We start from the raw sequence: 19,335 nt of genomic DNA, 5'->3' as shown, positions 1-19,335 counted from the left end.
TTATTTTTTGTGAAAATGCAAGTTAAGCTTCTCATAGATATATGTACTATTGTTACATGTATATGTGTATGTGTATGCATGTATTTGTTTCTTTTCCTTTTTGAAAGGGGATCATTCAACACAGACAAGATAATGTATGTAAATTTTTATTTTGTAACATTATATAACAGCTGGATTAAGATGTTCTTCTTTGTTAAACTGAAATAATCAATAAAAATTATTTTTTAAAAAAAAATAATCGCTGGGGGTTGGACTAGATGACCCTCGGGGTCCCTTCCAGCTCTACAATTCCATGATCCCAGAAAGGCCAGGCCAGGCAGAAGGGTAGCAGCTCAGGGCGGGAGGCGGGAGGCAGCTGTGGCCAACGATCCTCTGTGGGGCACCCCTCCCTTTGGTGGGGCATCTCTTCTCTGGGGGAGCCCATGGGCGCAGGTGGCCAGGTTCCTCCTCTCCTCCTCCTGCTGCTGCAGCTCCTTCTCCACCTGCTCCTGGCCAAGGGGGAGGCTGTGGAAGCCGAGAGTCATTATCTGGATGCTGTCCCCAGATGAAGCCACAGGGGAAGATTGCAGAAGGAGCTTCGAGAGCTGGAGAAGTGGGGGCTGGAGACTCCCTCGCTTCCTCACCAGCTGGGGTGGAGGAGAAGAGAAGTCCTCTGCTCAGTTGCAGCTGAGGATGTCAGAGGATAAACGAGGCCCTGCCCTGCTCCCTCGCCTCCCAAGCAGAAGCTCATCCATCCAGGAGAAGGAGGACCTGCCTGGTGAGTCAATTCTAGCCAGTCCTTCCTCACTGCTGCATCGCTTGCAGAACAAGGAATTTCATTTTGCCCTCAAATTTAACCACTAAAGCTGAACCAATGAAGGGAAGCTGATTGAACAGTTGAGGGTGGTGGGTCTGCTTAGCCTGGAGGAGGCTGAGAGATGGCACCAGAGCCGTCTTCAGATATCTGAAGGTCCGTCACATGGAAGATGGAGCAAGCTTGCTTTCTTCTGCTCCGGATGGGAAGACCCAAATCAACGGATTAAAATGGCAATAAAGGAGATTCCGACTAAACTTTACGAAGGGCAAGAGCTGTTTGACGGTGGAACAGACTCCCTCGGAAGCTCGTAGTCTCTCCTTCCTTGGAGGTTTCTGAGCAGAGGTTGGATGGCCACAACAAGTCAGGGATTCTGTAGCTGTGATTTCTGCATTGCAGGGGGCTGGACTCAATGTCTCCTCAGGATCCTTTCCATCTGCACAGTTCTATGAAACCCAACTTGTGAATCATCCGGCTGAGGGCGGAACGGACTGAGGCCACTCTTTCCATTCCACCAACCTGCCCAGTTCCTTCCATTCTGCCTTCCTCTCTCAGAAGCTACCCTCTTCCAGACTGCACCTTGGTGGGTTGTGATCTCATGGAGACAACCAAGACACTCCAGGTTGCTGAACCCGCCTCTGCCAACCAGAGCGCCTTCCACCCGGCTTCGTTCGTCCTTCTTGGCATCCCGGGCCTGGAGGCGTACCACGGCTGGATTGCCCTCCTCTTCTGCCTGATGTACATTGTGGCCATTTTGGGCAACGCTTGCCTGCTGTACATCATCGCCACCGAGCGCAGCCTCCACCAGCCCATGTACCTCTTCCTGGCCCTGCTGGCCCTGGCAGACCTGGCCTTGTCCTCCTCCACCGTGCCCAAAACCCTGAGCGTCCTCCTCTCCCTCTCCAAGGAGATCTCCTTCCAGGCCTGCCTCTCCCAGATGTTCTTCACCCACGTCAGCTTCATCGCAGAGTCCACCATCCTGCTCGCCATGGCCTTTGACCGCTACGTCGCCATCTGCCGGCCCCTGCGCTACGCCGCCATCCTCACCCGCCCTGCCATCGCGAGGGTCGGGCTGGCCGCTCTTGCCAGGGGCTTCTGCGTGATGCTCCCCACGGTCTTCCTCCTCCAGAGGCTGCCGTACTGTGGGCGCCGGGAGATGCCTCACTCTTACTGCGAGCACATGGGCGTCGCTCGCATGGCCTGTGCAGACATCGGCATCAACATCTGGTACGGCTTGGCGACCACCCTTTTGTCTCCCGGCCTGGACGTGGTCCTCATTGCCGTCTCCTACACCCTGATCCTCAGGGCGGTTTTCCGCCTCCCATCCAAGGGTGCCCGCCTCAAGACCATCGGGACGTGCGGCTCCCACCTGTGTGTCATAGTCTTGTTCTACACCCCTGCCTTCTTCTCTTTCTTTGCCCACCGCTTTAGCCATGACACCATCCCGCAGCACCTTCTCATTCTCCTGGCCAACATCTACCAGCTCCTCCCTCCTGTCCTGAACCCCATGGTCTATGCGGTCAAGACCAAATGCATCCGGGAGAGGCTGGCTCAGGCCCTTTGGAAAGCGGGGAAGGGGTGCTGAGCTTGGGGTCCCCAGAAGGGTGGGTTTCTGTTTTGCTTGCTTGTTTTATTCATTCGTTGGAAGCACTGCAGGGAGTGGACCGGGTGGAGTGCCCTACAGTTAGGTGGTTCTGTGATTCAGTGCCCTGTTCTGCCCCCTAAAACGAGGGGATGGGTTTTGCCTGGAAAATAACAGGAAAGTCTGATGCAGCAGCAGAAAAGGACCCCTAACAACCCAAAGCTATTCTAGGCTGTATCAACAGAAGTCCAGTGTCCAGATCAAGGGAAGTAATACTCCTGTTCTATTCTGCCTTGGTCAGACCACACCTGGAACATAGAATCATAGAATCCTAGAATCCTAGAGTTGGAAGAGACCATAAGGGTCATCCAGTCCAACCCCCTGCCAAGCAGGAAACACCATCAAAGCATTCCTGACAGATGACTGTCAAGCCTCCGCTTCAAGACCTCCAAAGAAGGAGACTCCACCACACTCCTTGGCAGCAAATTCCACTGTCGAACAGCTCTTACTGTCAGGAAGTTCTTCCTAATGTTTAGGTGGAATCTTCTTTCTTGTAGTTTGAATCCATTGCCCCGTGTCCGCTTCTCTGGAGCAGCAGAAAACAACCTTTCTCCCTCCTCTAGATGACATCCTTTTATATATTTGAACATGGCTATCATATCACCCCTCAACCTTCTCTTCTCCAGGCTAAACATACCCAGCTCCCTAAGCCGTTCCTCATAAGGCATCGTTTCCAGGCCTTTGACCATTTTGGTTGCCCTCTTCTGGACACGTTCCAGCTTGTCAGTATCCTTGAACTGTGGTGCCCAGAACTGAGATGAGTGCCACAACCCCAGAGTCATCTGCGACTGGACTTAACTGTCAAGGGTCCTTTACCTTTACCTTTTTAAGTTTGCAGGTTGCTAGTTACAGAGACTGTGGGTCACCACAGCGGCAGATCTGCTTGCATCCTCTCAGCACACCAAAACCGAAACTCTCTCCATCACTTAAACAACGCAATCCACAATTTCACTGTCTTGCCTTTGCACCTTTGTAAGCAATGCAGCTACACAGCCAGAGCTTCATGTTACATACAGATACAGAAACTCAAGACAGGTTTTTTTTTAAAACAAATGACCAATACCCCCAACACTCTTAAATCTCTGTTCTTGCAAACAGCAACCAGGACTAGGAGCAGGGCTCCTCTGTGGACCCCTAAGTGCCACCTCCCTCCCCCCAAGTGATCATGGACCTCAAGTCCAACCTTTCCTGGCCATTGGCCCTCCTGTCTGGCCTGAGGGGAGCTGCATCAGGGCCTAAGCATTTTCTATCCCTGATTTGGAGACATCACAGGCTTTGCAGGAGCAGGGCATCCGTAAGGACTTTGAAATGAAAACTCCCTTCAGAAATGGAGATCTTTTCCTAGCAAACCATATGTTTGGTGAGAGGTGGACTGAATCAGAATCTGGCTGCATTGGTGCCAGAACAAGTTATAGCTTATCCTAGGAAAATCAGGCACATAGGCGGATAAATAAGAATAGATGGGGTGAGTGGGTGGGTATCCCCCTAAGCCCTAGGAATGAATAAATAATAGGATTGTGATTAATTGGGATATGGCTCAAAGTGCAGAACTGTGCCAGGCAGGGAATTCAGGGTATTCCTGGCCTGGCTTAAGCCTGGCCAAGCTACGGCCATTAAGGGAACAATGATGGGCCACTGAGGAGAGGAACCTTTTAGCCTGCTGGAATGATTTTGCAGCAATAACTATGATCTGTTCATAAATGAGGAACACTGTCTTATGCATGCTTTTTTGTTGTTGCTAATATACAAAAGTATATCATTTCCCCTCCCAGAAATCCTGAATTGCTGATTCAAGGGACACTGAAGTCCTTGCAGAGATTACAGAACGGCTTCCCAGATTAGTTAGCTGGCAGTGAGACAGTTGGCAGAGTGGCATTGGGCTCACTAAGATGCCAGCTACTACAGGACTTACCGGTACTTTCTTGAGCCTTTTCAGCTCTGCAATACCATTTTTAATTTTTTAAGAAAAAGATTGATTTTTCAGTCATGGCAGTGTGTGAGCAAATACTCCCCATCTGCCAAGCTTGCAGGGGCAGGACTAAGGGCTGAAATGAAGCCCCCCCAGATCCCCAAATCTCCCTTCTTCCTTTTCATTATCAGTTATTACCACCTAAGAAATGGGAAGAAAGCAGCTGCACATGTTAAGCGCAGGGGTTCAGATTAATGAGCTGACTAGGGTATGATTTGTCAGCAATAAATATGATCTGTTCTTATCCGTAAGTGAAGTCACATTTGACACAATACAGAAGCAGTCAAAGGGAATTTCCTAGGAAGTGTTTTGTTCAGTCTCACCTGCAATCGTGTGTGCTGAACACACAGAAACACATGGATAATGTGAAATTACTGGGAGTTACAGTCTCCAAATAACACTCAACACAAGCAAGCAGATTAATGGAATAGTACACATGATTCCCGCAACGTCTGGAATTCCCCAGGCAAACAAAATTTAGGATACTTTGCCAGAGCAGATTATCGCAGATGAAGTGGAAGATTAGTATTTTAACTGCATCTTAAAAGATATTGTTCTTTGATACTGAAATATCTATAGCAAGTCTATATATAAAGCCCTAAAAGTCACATTGCAATAGCGGTACCTTTTTTTTTTAGAATAATCTTTATTAATTTAAATTACACACATACACAAAGAATTTACAATCTCATACTACAAAAAGAAAATTAAAGAAAAAACAATTAAGAAAAAGAAAAAGAAAAAAGTACAAAAAAGAAAAAGCAGATTTATGTACATAAAAAACGTAATCTTCCTAATTAACACTTGAATAAACACTTAAATAAAAAAGACTTCTGGCAAAACGAGTCTTCCAATCCTTCTCATTATACTGTTTATACTGTCATTATTTCATTCCCGTCTGCTCCAAAAACAGTATTTGTTGTGTGTGTTTATTTACAAGTATCACTCAAGTTCTGCTAATATGGTATGATTAGTACAATATGATCTTACATATTCCTTAAATATTCTCCATTCTCCAAATATTTTCTGGTTCAATACTTCCCGTCAGTTTTGCTTTTTTAATATATATATATATATATATATATATATATATATATATATATATTTAGAGGGGGTTGGACTGGATGGCCCTTGTGGTCTCTTCCAACTCTATGATTCTATGATGTGGTTTGCCAGCGCCAATCTGGCCATATTCCCTACAGGTAAGTTTCTTCAGGGAGTGCTTTTGCAGTGTTTAGAGGCAGGGGAGCACCATGGTTGCTTTGTGTTCCCCAACCTCCTTGGAGGGAAGCCAGAGAGACCTGAGAGGACCCACTGTGCCTGAAGTGAGCTCCCTTCTGGTGCAAAATGGCACCCAAAGTGGCAGCTCTGCTCAGGAAGGTCGAGCCACGGCTCTGGGTCATATTGCCTCAATGGCAGAAAGCCTTGTAACCCTCGCTGGAGTGGGAAGCTTTCCCAAAAAAGGTAAAACAAACAATTAAAAAACAGTAACAAAGCCCTCCTCACCACATATTAAAAGGGCATCAAATGTCAATCAGCCAAAGGCCTGGTTCACGTGTGTTTTTCCCTGGAGCCTAAAGCTATATAATGAAGGGGTTTTCTGCCCTGTGTATGAATTATTTGATGGAAACCGAGAGAGGAGCTCTTCCTGAAGCTTTATCCACATCCAAGAAATTAAATGGCTTCTCCCGTATGAATTCTTTGATGGTAAGTGAGATGGTGACTCTTACGGAAGCTCTTTCCACATTCCACACACTGATAGGGTTTCTCTCCTGTATGAATTCTCTGATGGGAAGTGAGATTTGAGCCACGACTGAAGCTCTTTCCACATTCCACACACTGATAGGGTTTCTCCCCTGTATGAATTCTTTGATGGGAAGTGAGATCGGAACTCTGACTGAAGCTTTTTCCACATTCCTTGCACTGATAGGGTTTCTCTCCTGTATGAATTCTTTGATGGGAAGTGAGATGGCCACTCTGACTGAAGCTCTTTCCACATTCCACACACTGATAGGGTTTCTCCCCTGTATGAATTAGTTGATGAGAAGAGAGAATCTTCTTGTCACGGAAGTTCTTTCCACATTCCAGGCACTGATAGGGTTTCTCCCCTGTATGAATTCTTTGATGGGAAGTGAGATTGGCGCTCCTACTGAAGCTCTTTCCACATTCAATGCAGTGATAGGGTTTCTCCCCTGTATGAATTCTTTGATGGGAAATGAGCTTGTCCTTCTTCCTGAAGCTCTTTCCACATTCCACACACTGATAGGGTTTCTCCCCTGTATGAATTCTTTGATGAGAAGTGAGATCAGAGCTCCTACTGAAGTTTTCCGCACATTCCACACATTGATAGGGTTTCTCCCCTGTATGAATCCTTTGATGGGAAGTGAGATTGGCGCTCCTACTGAAGCTCTTTCCACATTCAATGCAGTGATAGGGTTTCTCCCCTGTATGAATTATTTGATGGGAAGTGAGAAGGGAGCTTGTACTGAAGCTTTCCCCACATTCCACACACTGATAGGGTTTTTCCACTGTATGAATTAGTTGATGGGAAGTGAGATGGCCACTCTGACTGAAGCTCTTTCCACATTCCCCGCAGTGATAGGGTTTCTCCCCTGTATGAATTCTCTGATGGGAAGTGAGGTCAGAGCTCTTCCTGAAGCTCTTTCCACATTCCACACACTGATATGGTTTCTTTCCAATTAGAATTCTTTGTAGGGAAGTGGAATGGGAGCTCTGATTGCACATCTCTCCAGACACCAAATGTTTACGTGGCTTCTCCTCTCTGGGGATTTTCTCGTGGTCACACTTGTTCTTGATTTCCATCTTTTCAGAATCTGCAATGGAGACAAAAAGGGATTAGAGCCCCAGAAACAAATGGAGCCCCCAGTTATGGAAGAATGCCAATTAAATGCATTTTTAAATTGGGCCTCAAGGGTGGGATGTGCCTGGGAGGAGAGGAGGAGGGGGAGCCCCAACTACAGTGGTTCTGGTAGGGGGAGGTATGGCGAGGGAGGAGGGACAGGCAGCATAAGGGGCACACGGCCCAGGCAGTTAGTGACTCTGCCGTGTGTCAGCCCCTCCTCCAACCTCGGGAATTGGGGTTGTCCTATCTCCCAGCCCTCGTGTCTGCAACTGCTACTGCTGAACACCAGGTCGGCACAGAATATAATCACCCTCATCCATGATTAGATTGTGGATGAGGAGGCTGATCCGGCTTCCATCACTGAGACCTGGGCGGGTGAACATGGTGGAGTTGGTCTTACCCAGTTGTGCCCACCTGGGTACTCAGTACAACATCAGGCCAGACTCGAGGGTCGGGGGGGAGTTGCTGTGATCTGTAGAGATTCTCTATCTCCAGGTTCCTGTCCAGTGGGGGGGGGAATCTAGAGTGTGTGTTCAAATTCAAATTCAAACTTTATTTGCGTAGCCGACTGGCCATAGCATCTAAAAGACAAACACCAACAAAAATACAACAAATATGGTTACCAATAAAACCTTATAACCTATTAAAACTCAAGGTAATAGCTCCTTGGAACTTAACATAAATAGTAAAATGATAATAATAATGATAATAATAAAATCCTATGCTGGGAATCCGGATGACTACACTGTTGTCATTCAGATAGCAGCTCTCAATCTCATTGCTCTCTCGATAAATCTGGCAACCTTCTCTGTTATCGAGCTGTTCTGGTCGGCTAGAAGTGAAAACAATTTGGCTTCACAAGAGCGGCCCGGGATGGCAGATAGGAGTGGCGTGATGGTCTCATCCCTCAGGTCTTTATATAGGGGGCAGGACAAGAGTACGTGTGACACAGTCTCTACATAGCCGGATCCACAGGGGCATAGCCGGCACTCGATTGGAATTTTTTGGTATCTACCTTATATGCAGAATTCATCATGCGAAAGGCTGGACTGGATGAATCCCAAACCGGAATTAAGATTGCCGGAAAAAATATCAACAACCTCAGATATGCTGATGATACTACCTTGATGGCAGAAAGTGAGGAGGAATTAAAGAACCTTTTAATGAGTGTGAAAGAGGAGAGCGCAAAATATGGTCTGAAGCTCAACATCAAAAAAACTAAGATCATGGCCACTGGTCCCATCACCTCCTGGCAAATATAAGGGGAAGAAATGGAGGCAGTGAGAGATTTCACTTTCTTGGGTTCCATGATCACTGCAGATGGTGACAGCAGTCACGAAATTAGAAGACGCCTGCTTCTTGGGAGAAAAGCAATGACAAACCTAGACAGCATCTTAAAAAGCAAAGACATCACCTTGCCGACAAAGGTCCGTATAGTTAAAGCTATGGTTTTCCCAGTAGTAATGTACGGAAGTGAGAGCTGGACCATCAAGAAGGCTGATTGCCGAAGAATTGATGCTTTTGAATTATGGTGCTGGAGGAGACTCTTGAGAGTCCCATGGACTGCAAGAAGATCAAACCTATCCATTCTTAAAGAAATCAGCCCTGAGTGCTCACTAGAAGGACAGATCCTGAAGTTGAGGCTCCAGTACTTTTGCCACCTCATCTGAACCAGGAGAGGCAATGAAAGCTCTGGATCAGTGTCTGGATGCAGTGGTAAACTGGATGAGGGCCTCAGAAGACAGGCCCTTGGGGCAGGTGGTTCCCTTATCGCAGAGGCAGGCAGGTTACCAATTCTGGATGGGGTGGCCCTCCCTCTGAAGGAGCAATTATGTCACTTTGTTGTTGTTCAGTCGTGTCCGACTCTTGGTGACCGCATAGACCAAAGCACGCCAGGCACGCCTATCTTTCACTGCCTCCCGCAGTTTGGCCAACTACCGTTTAATATCATCAGCTCCCTTCTTTTTGCGACCTGGGCTAGGCATAGCCCTGAGAAATTATATTTACTATCTTTGGAGAGTCTTGAGACACCTGCCTCAGTTGCACTTTCAAGGTCCTGAATCTGGTTATATTGGCTGTAAAGATTGTTATCATCAGTTCCCATACGTGCGTTAAAATCCCCCCCGATTATAATCGGTGTAGAAGGGTGGGAGGATTCTATGGACTCTAGGAATGTCTCTAACTCTGCCCAGTTAGCTTTAACTATAGATTTTTTTTGACAGGGGGGCAGATAGACATTGACCAACACTAGTGCATCTCTCTTAAATTTAAGTAGGACAGCCGTGGCAAGGGAATTGCAGTTTGGGAGGGCTTTTAATGAATGTTCAAGCTCTGTGGAGATGAAACTGGCTAAACCTCCACTAGGCCTGTGACTTCCGGCGAGCACGCCATCGCGGGCGGTCGTGGGTCACTTCGGCAGCGAGGCGACCCAGGCCGGCCTGGGGGTTGGAGCCCCGCTACCGCAAAGCGGGGCTCCGGTAAACCGCGGGTCGAGCGTCCCGCGGCTAGGGCTCTCCGGCGAGCCCGCTATAGCTCCGAACCCTTCCCTCGTTCCCCCTGTAAAGGGGGAGTGGGGGTGAAGGGACCACGGAGCTGGGCTGAGGAGACAAGCCCCAACCGGACTGGCGAAGCGGCGGCCGCCGCTTGTGATGAGCGATATCGTTCTACCTGGCAGAAGCAAGACAGAAGAAGCCCGTTGGCCGTGAGTACGTTAACATTGGATCTATCTTGACATTTAGCGCTCCGGGAGATATGACGGAAAGGAAGCCCGTTCTGATTCCCTTTGGTGAAAGAGAAAGTAACTGTATCGATGGTGACTGCTGTTACAGTGGTGGATACAAATGTTTCAAATTTTACAAGCAAGATCAGTTAGACCCCTTTTGGGGATCTAAGTTGGTGGAAATATTTCTTCTTAAAAATGGATGGAATGTAATCTTTTCGCCCTGACTCCAGGGAAAATGGCTGCGGAGATTTGTGACGGAGATGGAAAAGTACTGTGACTAAGATGGCAAATACTGAAATTTGATACCCTGTGCCCATTTCTACCATGTTGGGCTTTGTTTTTAAGCTGGTTTCAGACTCTGGATTGACTCACGAACAAAGGATTATTTTTTTGAAATTAGAATTGCTGAACCAGAAATTAACTTTGCTGAATCAGGATGACAATTTATATCTCACAGGAAAGACTATTCAGAACATTGTTAAAATGGAAGAGACCCTTGGCAGGGAGCTAAAGGGAATTATCGAAGTACAAAGTACAATGTTTTCGCAACTCCGAAGAGATGAAAAGTCCTGCTGGAGTGAGAGTCCCAGGATCAGAAGACAATTTATATCCAATTTCTGGGGTGAGAGCCCAGGAATGATGGGGAAAAGATTTATTCGCCTACAATCAAAAGATGAACGGAATTTTGAAGCGGAGATGCTGGAAAGTGATGATCTGTGTACCCTGATGCTCCCTGCAAGGACTGTTGTAGACTACGTCTGGATCTGTGGACTTACAAGAAAAGAGGACATTCTGGAAAATGGTTGGGGTGTAAGATGGAGGAATATCTGGGGGGAGACCCCGAGATGGCGTAAGAAAATGGTTAGAAAAGGGACAGTGTGAAATACATTAAGGATAAAATTAGGATGGTTTATTACGGTACCCTGAAGCCAGTGTGTTAAGATTTTAAGCTTTTGAACTAGAGAAGAGATATTTGAATTTTTGTTTTATTAGCAGCAGTTTAAGTGAAAGAAGATGTTTGATATGATTTGATATAAGAAGTAATATGTTATGTTATGAAGTTGTATTATTAATTATTACGAAGTAATATTTGGAATTGATTTGATGTAAAATAAGAAGTGATAGATTATTTTGGAGTAAAAATAAGATTTTAAGAAGTATGTTTAGTTTAGATTTTTGAATGATTTAATTTTAGAGATGAGAAGTTACTAAAGTAAATTAGATTTGGAACCAAAGGGGAGAAAACGGGGGAAGTCACCAAGTAGTTGTTTGAACAAGAAAAGTTTTTTTGTGTGTAAACAAGAATAAGAATTATTGGTGTGTTTTGTTTTGTTGTGGTTTGATTGTGGGGTTTGTGTTTGGGTTTGTGTTGTGTATGTGTTATATTGTTCTTTGTTTTGTAAAAACCAATAAATTCTTTTATAAATAAACCTCCACTAGGCCTGCCTCCCCTTACCGATGGAGTAGCATATAGGGAGTGGCAAGTGTAGCCATTCAGCAGAGTGGGGTCACTATGCCAGGTCTCCTGCAGGAGGAGGATGTTGAAGCGCTTGAAGAACAACTTTAAGTCTCTATCCCTCCATGATGTGAATTTGTTGACTCCACGATGTCCAGTAACCCCTTTACATCTAAAAAAACACTCCCATTAATTTTGTTAATAGGCATCTGCTGCATAGGGGGATGATTGTCCTTAGCTCTTGGAGACTTAAAGGGAGGATTTGAACTTGGGGGAGTAGCTGTTTCATTTGGGGAGAGTTTTTGATAACTGAGCCAAGTACTCGGGGATGTCACAGTCTGGTTTAATTCTGCCTTACCATACACCAGCGGGGGCTGCAATTGGTGTTCCGAATCTACACATTTAAAGGAGCCTCCCGCCGTCCTCTTACCCACTAGGCACTTGGGAGATATAGGTCGTGTGTGTGGGCCTTCCGTGGTCTCAGCATGGGCCTTCTTTTTGACCAGTCTGCTTCTCAGAGTGTCCAGTCTGTCCAGGATTTCCTTTTGGGCTGGCATCTGCAGTGACCAAAACCGATTTATTAGAGCAAGTTCTTCTACGGAGAAAGAGTCCTCTCTGTTGTTCGGATGGAGTTGTGTCTCAGGAGGAGCTAAGTCTTCCTGCTGGTACACTGGTCTCTGGTTTTGTTGGTTTTGTTGCATGTGCACTCTGACATTTTGTTCCTCTGTTCCTGATCTCGTTTCCCCCTTGGCCGCCAGTAGGGAGGTTGGCGGGGCTCTATTTTCAAAGATTCTTAATAAATCTATTCCTTTTTTTGAAAATAGATTTCTTGTTCTAAAGATGAATTTGACCAGGTTATGATCTGTGAAAGTAATTAGTGCACGAACTGAATGTCCATCTTGATATAGATAGTCTATACTGACTATGTCGGTTGCTTTAACCACCCCAGGTAAAATGCTGTTTATAATGGCCAGCAAATGCCTCACGCGGTCGGTCCCTTTGCGTGGGCCCAATGGTTTTGGATAGTTCGTGAGTACAATCTTTTCCTGGCTTAGAACCAGGATCCATTTTTTCTTTGAGCAGGGGGCTTGGGATTCCAGCGAGTTCCCGTCTATGTTGGATAATCCCCGACTTACTTCTGTTTACAATCGCTACAGGGGCTCCAGGTGGGTTCAAGACAGAAGCATCCAAATGTGGTTTGGTTGCTTTCGTCAGTCTGGGCGAACACAAGGGAAGAACAGCTGTGGAGTGGTTTATTTCTTTGAATGTGCTTGGGGAATCATTTTCACATATGGTGATGGGCTTGGTCTTTGGCGAGTCTTCCTTGTCGGTCTCTCTAGTGCCTTGGACTTTGATTTTTTTTGTGGTTATAAGAGGTGATGGTAATAAGTTGAAGAGTTTCTGCCACTGTTTTTTACTGATATGTTGGGTTCTTCTAGACGGCCTAAAGTTCTTGATGTTTTTGGTTTTCTTCGTCTTGGGTTCCAGTTTTCTTTTACGTGGATTCTTTTTACATGGTATGTGGATTCTAGCATCTAAGTCCGGAGTCTGGTCTGTGACTCTTTTTGCCAGTTTGAAATTCTCCACAAGCGTCAGGAGTAGGCCATTTGTTACTGCTATAAAGTTTGTTACATTATGGAGGTCTGTGCGTATCTGATCTATCTGGGCATGTAGCTGATCATCCCGCTCTTCCATGCTGTTGGCATTCGCTGTAGGCTGGGGGTCTTGCTGGTTTTTCCTGAGATTCTGAGATAATTTTTGAGGATCGAGGTCATTGGGGTTAGGGGAATTACTCGTCAAGACATTCTCAGCTAGGAACAGTTCCTGCGCCCAGGTCCTGGAATAATTTGGGCCTTCATGATCCGTTTGTAACTCTTTGCGTTGTATGGACCAATCCAGCACAGTAGGGGTGACTTCATTTAGGGTGCTCTCGCACTGTGGATTCTTATTCCCTTCTTTGTGGGGGAAATAATTGGTGATTTTACTTTGTTTCCTTCGAGGCTCCCCCTCCCCCTGGTGTGATATTGGCACAATTCCCAGGTCCATATAGTTCTTTCTTGTAAAGACCATCTTGAGTGTGGGGAAAAGGTAATTGGGAGCAGTTTACTAGAGTCTCTTGGTCCCAAGGGTTTTAACTTCACTTGACTCAATCACAGGCAGACGAGACAGATTATGTTTGTCCTCCAATTTCCCACCATCAAAAGGTGTGGAGGCTTATTTTACTAGGCGGAGCAAGATGGCGTCGTTGGCGGCAGCTCCGTTCTAAGCTCCGTGTCAGTAATATGGTTTTATTAGTTTTTATTAGTTTTTATCAATTCTCATTAACTTTCTATCAGTCTCCAAGGTTTAGAAACCTTACTATCTCTAACTTGAGTCTGGTTTGGCGACTTAGAACTAGCTATTAAAACTACAAAGCTGCTTATCAGAAGATAGCCTACTCCCGAGAAAGAAGGTGAAAGAAGGAGCGGTTGAAACTGAAGGCAAGTCCTGCTTTATTTTTTCTTTGGCACAAGCCCTATTACCTTGCAGCGGTAAACCCTCCTGATTTATTAGCCATTTACAACACCTCTGAGGTCAACGAGGGTATTGGAGACAGTCTTGGTATCCTGCTCGTATATACGAGGGGGGAAGGCACCACAGGACAGAAGCATTAGAAATCTTAAAGCTGAGAACCAGAGACGGGAAGTTGGGAGCAATATCCTTGGAGGCCTACCAAGCTAAGGGACAAGCATGAAACCTTGCTAGAGTGTGTGTTCCTGGCATTGTGCAATTGGGACAGATTAGGGATTTTGCTGGTTTACCGCCTGCATCGCTGCCCAACAGTCCCCCTGCCTGAGCTGACAGAGCTCGTCCCGGAGGCGGTGTTGAGGACTCCCAGACTGCTGGTTCTGGGTGACTTCAACACCCATGCTAAGACAGAGAGACTTGTTTCTTCTCTACATCTGCAGATGAGGCAGTAGAAGTGTTGGACCAGTGTTTTGCCTTGGTAATGGACTGGGTGAGAGCCAATAAACTGAAGCTCAATCCAGATAAGACTGTGGCAACTGTTAGTGTGTGCTTCCTTAGACGAGATGGGTGGGAGGTCGCCTGCTCTGGATGGGGTTATGTTGCCCCTGAAGGAGCTGGTTCATAGCTTGGGGGTCCTCCTGGATGCTTTGCTGTTGCTTGAGGCTCGGCTGGCCTCGGTGGTCCAGAGTGCCTTCCATCACCTTCGGCTGGTGGCCCAGCCACACCCCTATCTGGACAGAGATAGCCTAACTACTGTTGCCTATGCTTTGGTAACCTCAAGGTTAGATTACTGTGACATGTTATACATAGGGCTGCCTCTGAACACAGAGCAGAAACTTCAGCTGGTGCAAAATTCAGTGGCCAGGTTGCTCACCGGAGCAAGAACGTTCCTTTTTAAACAGGCCTTTTGCCTGACTTGGTCTATATCCTATGCTGGCTCTTTTTGGGGTTTTTTTTTTTTTAATCGTTGTTTTTGTTCTGATTTTATGTATTTGATAATTTTTGTGAACTACCCCGAGACCTTTGGGTATAGGGTGGTATAGAAATGAAATAAATAAATGATGACCCCCCAGGCATACGACAGGAATGATTCCAGTCTGTCTCTCCCATCAGCGTGCAGCTCTGGGGAGTTGCGAATCATTTTCCCCGACGATTTATAATGACTCATGTCTTGGAGACACTGAGCACATATTCAGAGCCCAGCAGAGATAAACGCAGACAGAGCTAGGATGGGGTTGTGAGCACTACAGCTACTTTATTAAGCATAAGGCAGAACGAAAGAAAGCATGTCTCCTCTCTCTCAACTTCCTCGGGGAGAAGTCAGAAGTGGAAGCAAAAACAAACGGAAACAGAGTACTGTAAACATCCGCTCCCATGATTCCAACAATTGGTGCTGGGATGCATAACACAGACGTGTGATGAACCAGTCCTACACAGTATCTGCACAGTGAGAGGAATAGAAATCCCACAGAGACTTGGGTGTATGGTTATTACCTTTGTTGTTTGTCATTGTTATTATTTATTATCAGATTCTGATGGATTGTTGAATGTTGCTTTGTTTGATATAAGTTGTTCATTTTAAAGTTATTGTAGCTTTCATAGTGGATCAGATTATTAATGTTTCCATGTTTCCTTACAGTCATACCTCTGGTTGCATTTGCTGCACATTGCATTCGTTTTGGCGCGCGCATGCAGAAGCACCAAATTGCACTGCACACATGCACAGATTTGGCGTTTCAGGTTGCACTCTTTTCATGTTGCGAATGGGCCTCCAGAATGGATCCCATTTGCAACCAGACGTACCACTGAATTTGTTGGAAGCCACGCAGAGTGGCTGGGGCAACCCAGCTAGATGGGCAGGGTATAAATTATTATTATTATTATTATTATTATTAATACTACTATTTCTACTACCACCACTACCTAATATTCAATAAGCCTGGCTCTTCTCTGGGATGGATTTTTTTTGGCCCAGTCATGGCATCCCCTCCATCTCCAATGTCAGTTGAAACAAAAACAGAAAAACTGGCAGAAGCTACTTATCTTTCCTAACAACTCTGAAGCTGATATTTAAGATGGCCAGGGCAGTTCAGACCAGCCCAATTGTGGTATAAAAAGGCAGAACTGCAGGAAGACTTTCCACAGAAAAGAACTGTAATTTACTGTTTATTGTGGGGGAGTTTGGTTCCCAGGTGTTGTAGGGGGCGCTGTCGAGCTCTGTGAAAATATATGAGGTTTGTCACATAAAGGCATTTTTTAATATTCCAGGCAGATAGGACGATCTCACGGGGAGCCTTACCAAGAGAGGCCACGATCCCACGATTCTCCTCCATAACGTCCTTATGCAGAGCTCTCTGGTCAGGATCCAGCAACGCCCACTCCTCGTCCGTGAAACAAACAGCAACATCTTCAAAGCACACTGGACCCTAAAAGAAAAAGGGAAATGTCCTCCTCTGAGACAGCAGAAATATGATCTGCTACACAATGCTCTGTTCTTTCCTTCCTGTAAATTGCAGTGTTGTTTTAATGTGATTCTTTTGATGCACATTTTAAAAATGGAAGCTTCTTTTAACAAAGGAATTCTTTTATTAGGCATTTATTTTATTGCCCAATCTACTCTCCCTGTGCGCTGCTCTGGGGAGGGAACTTCAAGGGGAGGAGTGGGGGGCACTGATGGGGTGAATCCTGGCCACTGTCGGTTATGGTTTCTCCAAAGCTTAGAAGCCTATTTTAGCAGCCCATGGTCAATGTAGAAATAAAGCAGTAACTACAGATGAATCCTACTGGCGACATTCAGAAGCCTGGTGTCACAGAGTTAGATGGGCAGGAAATCCCACAGTGCACAGCTGGAGTTAACTCTTTCTTAGCAAGAACACGATATTCAGAGACTTGGCTGAGTTTCAGGCTGAATGAGAACAGCAGCTCATTCCCGGAGGGTCCATCAGTTTGCATTTCTTAGTGCAGAATGTATTTACCTGATATTGCTCTTTTCTATTCTAATTAGTTCAAGAGGGTTCTGGAACCTTCTTTGAATGAATGAATGAAAGAAACAAGCAGAAGGTTCCTGGTGTTTGGGTTATCCCTTCAGAGAAGCTGAGTAGAGCTGGGTTAAAGTGGTTCTGTTATCTCTTCTGTCAAGGTCATACTGACTATAAGAAGAGGCCAGAAGGAGCCTGGGTTTCAATTTCTCTTCCTATCTCTCTTCCTTCTGCTGTTCTTTATACAGTATGTTTAGTGTTAAGGTTTAGACTTATTATAAGTTATGGTAAGTTTAAGTTAAGTCTGCTGCAACTGCTGCAATTTGTGATGGAGAGGGCCAATCCTGAACATTTTAGATTTGTTACAGGTAGGTAGCCGTGTTGGTCTGCCATAGTCAAAACAAAATAAAAAATTCCTTCTAGTAGCACCTTAGAGACCAACTAAGTCTGTTTGCACACTTCTTCAGATACCTTCAGATTTTTGATTTGTGACCCTTATGCTCATTTGCCTTCAGTAGCTGTAAAGCTCTGCTGGATGAAATACAATTGCCCCTGGTCTATTTTGGGGGAATCCTTTAATGTGTTAAAGTTTTTACTCTGCTAACTAAACATTGGAGTTCTGCTCTGGATCAATATTGAGTAGAATTCCATGACAGAGTCTTCCTCCACGAAATCAGCTGCCAAGAGTGAAGGCCCACAGCTCCCCACAGCTTTCTAACTCCCCTCCTCTCTGGGGTCTCTGGCAAGCGATCCAACAGTGCGCCAGTGTGCAGCCTGCCTTTGCTCTTCCATTGTCAGACGTCTCCTGGCTCTGAGAGACAAGTAGGGAGGGTGGCTTCTGGGAGAAAGAGAGGGAGCCACCGGTGGCTCCTCCTTCTCCTGACTCACCTCTGCCTCTCGACCTCCCTCCTCCCACTCGCCTCCTTCCTCTTCTGCCTCTGATTCTGCACTGCATTCTGCCACAGAGTCTCCCAGCTCACTCAGCCCTGTTACCCCTTCAGCTTCTGACACCTCCTCTTCCCAGCCTTCTCCCTCTGACTGCCCATCCTTCTTCCACCTCCACTTCTTGGGCTCTGAGCCATCTTCCCTTCCTGGTTCCCCGGCTGCTTCCTCCCCCCATTCCTCTGTGCCCAACCAGTCCATGACATTGCTCCATCCCTCGGCCTCTGTCCCCACATGGGAATTTTCCCTGACCTGATCTGGTTCCACAGCCGCTGCTTCCCTTCTGCCCCCATGAGAAGACGGATCAGGAGGTCTTGCTGGCATCATTCTGTCACCTGCAAGAGAAAAAAGGTAAACAGGATGCCAGGAGTGCCAGCTTCTCTCACAGGTGAAGCAGGGCATCTCTAACTACAGATGTGCCTTTGAGAAAGACTTGTGTCCTGAGAGCATTTGGACTTTTGTGCCCATTTCATATGTTAGTTGTGCAGAAATACATCTCCCCTCCTCTGGACCCTTGCTCCCAACAGTCCCCTCCCCAAAACAAGAAGAAACCCCCCCCCCCAGATTAATTGGGAAAGCAACAGAATGAGACCAAACGTAGAAAAACCACCTCCCTCCTTACCCAGTGGCCTCTCTCTGGTGTCCAACGGAGGCCTCTCTGCCTCACAGGAATCCAGGTCCATTTCTGCAAAATGACCCTTTCCCTGAAAAAGAAACAAGGATTCAAAACAGAGAATGGTGAGAAATATTAGAAAGAGAATGACAAAGACGAAAAGTTTAAGGATGTTATATCTCATTCCATGGATACCTTCCCAGAAAAAGGATGGGCCATCAGCAAACCATTATGGGATGTTCTCTGTCCTGTTTGGAGCCCCTTGGGAGAATCCAGAGGAAAGTCTCTCTCACCTGCTTTCTCTCCTCTGCCTGACTCAGGAGGAAACCTTCGGCCAGGGCCACCGCCTGGGAACTGGTCTCCGCTCCGCATTCCCTCACCCAGCTCTCCATCTCCGGGGGAAGGACAGCCAGGAACTGCTCCAAGATCACCAGGTCCAGCATCTCAGCTTTCGTGTGCCTTTCTGGCTGCAGCCATTGACGACAGAGATGGTAGAGTCGGCTGCAAATCTCTCGGGGTCCTTTGGCCTCCTGGCAGCAGAACTGCCTCAACTGCCGGCTCTGCACCTCTGAGCGGAGGGTGTCCTCCTCACCCAGGATCTTCTGCACTGGGTTTTCCCAGAATCCCCCACTGCTCCCAGTATGGATGGCATGGCCTCTTCCTGCTTCAGGGCCAGCTGAGTCTCGCTCATCCATCTGTGCCTCTGAGAGATCGGAAGGAACCCTTTGGTCTCCGTCTTAATAATAAGCTCTAGCAAATCCTACAAAGCAAAAACATTGTTCTGTTACAGAATTTTTAGGTCAGGAGAAGAAAATGGTTCTCTGAACAAGCATGGATGATTCTTGCTAG

The 19,335-nt window shown here is 46.4% G+C and overlaps 3 protein-coding genes across 3 annotated transcripts in view; 2 read left to right on the top strand and 1 right to left on the bottom strand.

Annotated features, from left to right (window-relative positions):
- LOC117044871 overlaps positions 1 to 19,335 on the top strand; it is a 628,087-nt gene that overhangs the window by 485,546 nt on the left and 123,206 nt on the right. The window lies entirely within an intron of this gene.
- The window catches only part of LOC117044870, an 878,236-nt gene that overhangs the window by 841,505 nt on the left and 17,396 nt on the right, over positions 1 to 19,335 (bottom strand). The window contains 1 exon segment of the mRNA XM_033145647.1: positions 6,157 to 6,843. Coding sequence (XP_033001538.1) covers positions 6,157 to 6,843 — 687 coding nt within the window.
- Positions 1,494 to 11,201, top strand: LOC117044918 (olfactory receptor 52B2-like). Its single transcript, XM_033145712.1, has 2 exons — positions 1,494 to 2,342; positions 11,187 to 11,201. The coding sequence occupies exons 1-2, from the start codon at positions 1,530 to 1,532 to the stop codon at positions 11,199 to 11,201; spliced, it is 828 nt and encodes a 275-aa protein (XP_033001603.1). The 5' UTR covers positions 1,494 to 1,529.

The sequence above is a fragment of the Lacerta agilis genome, chromosome 4 (genome assembly GCF_009819535.1).
Source record: "Lacerta agilis isolate rLacAgi1 chromosome 4, rLacAgi1.pri, whole genome shotgun sequence".
In the NCBI taxonomy this organism is placed as follows: domain Eukaryota; kingdom Metazoa; phylum Chordata; class Lepidosauria; order Squamata; family Lacertidae; genus Lacerta; species Lacerta agilis.
The sequence above is the reverse complement of the archived record's forward strand: the minus strand, read 5'-3'. Positions and strand labels throughout refer to the sequence as shown.